The sequence below is a fragment of the Verticillium dahliae genome, genomic scaffold, assembly GCF_000150675.1.
Source record: "Verticillium dahliae VdLs.17 supercont1.28 genomic scaffold, whole genome shotgun sequence".
Lineage (NCBI taxonomy): Eukaryota > Fungi > Ascomycota > Sordariomycetes > Glomerellales > Plectosphaerellaceae > Verticillium > Verticillium dahliae.
The window spans coordinates 326279-330044 of record NW_009276942.1 but is presented as its reverse complement, the minus strand read 5'-3'; the positions used below and the strand labels follow the sequence as shown (position 1 = coordinate 330044).

General features: G+C 54.8%; 1 protein-coding gene across 1 annotated transcript; it reads right to left on the bottom strand.

Moving 5' to 3' along the window:
• Positions 1-475: 475 nt before the first annotated feature.
• Positions 476-1139, bottom strand: VDAG_09673 (uncharacterized protein; the record flags this gene model as incomplete). The annotated part of the gene is made up of 2 exons (XM_009658634.1): positions 476-729; positions 941-1139. 2 exons carry the CDS (start codon positions 1137-1139, stop codon positions 476-478), a joined length of 453 nt encoding a protein of 150 aa, XP_009656929.1.
• Positions 1140-3766: the final 2627 nt, after the last annotated feature.

Here is a 3766-nt window from a genome sequence, read left to right as displayed (position 1 = left end):
GTACATTGTTGGTCCATGGCTTAACCGACAGCACTGGAGCCCAGCGTCTTCTTCGGCAAATATACGCATTGAAGACTTGGCACTCAAACCAGCCGGCATCTGCCGGAGTGACAAAAAAAAAAAAACGCGTCGGTACGCCTGCACAGACCGCTGGTGATCACTGGGCAGGAGGGCTTAGCATGCGGGGATCTTCTAGCACTGCCAGCTGTCAAGACACCTTTTGATCCCCCTCCCCCGTTCGCCGAGCCATTCACTTTTCGCGTGCCCTGATTTCTGATCTGACCTGACCGAATGAGTGATGACCACAGGAAGTAAGCCTGCGACTCGACGGCCTGTTGGCTGGACAAAAGTCTATCAGGAGTCGCTCTCTCAATACTGTGGTGCACAAATCGCAATCATCGTGTATCGTCGTCACAAAGAATGTTCAGCTTTGAGCTGTCGACGACGGAGAGGTCGTCATTCGCGACCTACGTACCTACGGACAGTTGACTCGCGGAGCTCCTAGGCAAGCCAGGGTCTGTCTACCAGGCGTGACTTTAGCACCTCGTACCCGCGAAGCCCGGGTTTTGTACCGCTGGTCAGCGGTACCTTCAATGGTGGGCACTGTGACTTTGCTGCCCAGTCTTCTCAGGTACCTCATTTCAACACCCTGGACGGTCCCCTGCCTTCCAGGTACCTCGAACGATCCACCTCTACGCTGACTGGAAGCTCCCGTATGATCGTTTGGTGCTATATAAGTAGCTGCTATCGTCTCAACTTCGCTACTAATAAAATAACTATACAAAGTCTCGCCTGCTGTGCACATCTCTCGTCAGCATCATGGCTTACGCGCCTGGACCTGGAACTAGACCGAACGTTGCTTCAGCCCTACCACCAGCCACCAACCATCACCTCTTGGGTGTGGCTAGCGGGATGCTGGGTGAGCGTGGATGCCTCTTACTCTGGATTTCGGCAAGCTGAGAATCCAGCTGATCAACCACGGTGCGCTCCATAACGAGCAGATAGCGAGACACAACATACTGTGACTTAGCATACAACTGTCGACACAGCAGCCTCGCAGCCTGGTAGTCTGAGAGGAGACTGGGCGTCAGCTGATGCTTTTGGCGAAAGTTGGTCGAACGAAGCCTCGTTCCCGCCATCATTTTCATGATCTATGCACTCCATGCGTTGGCAACATGTTGCCCAACATCGTGACAGCAGCGCAAGAATCCGTTTACCACCGCTTGCAAAGGAGTAACTCACGTTCCCTTATCCAGCCTTATCCAGGGGCGGGAAAGTGTCAGGAGCGATCTTTTCGCCCGTTCGGTCAAGCATCGACCGAATGCAACGCTCGCCAGAGGACACGCGTGTCGCATGAGGCAAAGATGTAGGCAGTTCGTCCCGTCAGCGACCTTGGCAACGGAGAAGACGAGGATACCGCCGCCTGTTCTTCAGCAAGTTGACGCTCCCACGAAATTGGCCAGCAGACCTTGTGACGTACCCGAAGCCAAACCTCAGACGCTGGTTCCACGACAGGGGTGTAATTTCATGCGCAGCCTGCGAGTGCGGTCGCAGGGGCGGATGCGAAACCTCAACCCATGAAACCGTGTAAGTCGCAAAGATCTGACGCGAATGGATGGGACGCGTTTGATCGCGGCGCTTCACCACGGATGAATCCTCCTCTTCTTGCTTCTCGGCCCACATTGAACGTACACTTGAGTGCGGGCGCACTCACACTCTCTGCAGGTAGTCTTTTCAAGTTGGCGGCCCTGTTGACGATGACTTCTGCAGATCTACCAAACGCAGATATGAGATGACGGAATTCATGCATCGCCTCTGTAGCGCCCACTCCCTTTTCATGTGAGCCTGTCATTTGTGAGATTACGACGAGAATGCAGCTCAGGCTGACGAGCTTGGCCCTTTTCATCGGTTCTGGTGCACATCGTGTATCGTAATGGGACCACATTTCTATCGAGGAACATGTACAGTCCACTAGGTGATGCTTGCGGCCGTCATGGCGAGCCTCGAGACGCACCGGTGATCCAAACAACTAATCGAAGCTTGAGTGGTTACACAACATCACCAGTGTGGCGAAGAAGCCATCAACACCAAACCAAGCGTGTGGGACTCTTCATAATGCCTCATTTGGAGGTGAGGCTGTGTCTTAGAGGCACCGCAATGGTAGAGAGTTCACTAATGAAGCAACCTTCAGACCCGAAATGGGCCCAGGACGGCCAAGTTGTGTTTTATGCTCGGGCACTATGAGTGCCGGAACCTGTAATTTCGGCAAGGGCGAACCGTTCTTTGTCTCTTTCTCGGGTCCTTTCAGGTCGGGTATTGAGAGACGACAGCGGCGCCTAGATCGGACGAGGGAGATATAGCGCGCCTGTCAAGAGGGTGTGTGAACTAAAGTATGTACAGTAGCGGTGGGTTTCCCCGACTCTGACAGATGCCGATCACGGGCTGCGCCCAAGAGATCCAAGGATGAACAGGCGGAAAGCGATGTGCGCACGCTTGGTGGAAGATCGCTCAAACGCCAACAACTGGGGAGGGGGAAGCGGCCTTGGTATGTACGCGCCCCCGCATCGGTGGTGAACTCGCCGCTCCGGGGCTCTGAGCTTCCTGTCGATCATCCGCTCCGGCATGGTCGAGTACCCCAGGCTGCTCGTTTGGCGAGACCGCAGCAGGGACACAGCTGTCACGAGGTGCATAGTCGATCCTAGGCGGGAGTGTTACGATGGCATGGTAGTGATTAGCTCCGGATGGTGGAGGATCACCAGAGATTGCCATGTGCAAACCATGGGGCGACCACAGTGGTTCGCACGCGTGTAATTCCCTCAGTCAGTGCAACGGATGAGGCACTAGCCGCTGCAGAACGGGAGGACTGACGTGCAAGAGGGCCGGCGAGTGCATGAACTTACAAGAGATCAGTCGCCAGCGGGACAGGAGCTGTCTGGGATGGATTGGCGAGCAGCATGAAAGTACGGACTTGGAGGCAATGTGTAGGTAAGGCTTGCGATGAACCATACCATCTCGACGTGCTGTGGCTGGGGCGATACCATGCTTGTCTGTGGTTGATTGCTGGTGCTGTTGGTTTCCCGACGATCACTGTAATTAGGCCTCCACACGGATCATTCGGACTCGGAAGAGAGGACTCGGAGAAACCGGGCAGTGGGAGATTCGCATCGTGTGCTTTGGCCAGAATGTTGACACTGCGGCGGCGGAAGAATATGCAGGCGAGATAGGCGACGGAGAAAGGAGAAGGGGGAAAAGGGGGGGGAAGGGGGGGGGGCAGAGGGAACAAAGAGGGAAAGCAAGGTGTCCCAACAGCGTAAGGAGGACAGAAAGAAAATCACCGAGATGACCAGTCATGGACGAAATAAACAAAAACTCGCGTTTCCCCGTGGGAGGGGATGCCTCTGCAGCGACAGAGATGTTTCTTCCCAGAGTGATTGAAAGAGGGTCTCTCGTGCAGGCAAACACCAAGGTGAGGTTCAAGGGGACAAGGGTAAAGGCGGGGCAAGGCACCTCACCTCAATGCGGAGGGCTGAGACCAGGCTTGAAATTGCACCAGGTCATTAGCGAGTTTCAAGCCCCCCCGGCTTTTGCCATTTCGGCGCAGGGAAATCTCCTGAATAGCTGGCGAGGCGTTTACTAAATTCGGTGGGCATTTCGGCTTCTGCAGGTGAGCCCTTTGAAAATGGCAATCTTTTTTTGACTGATGGGATAAGAAACCCTTTACGCCAACTTTTGTCGTGAGTCGAAGGTCTAGACTGGGGGCCTGCGT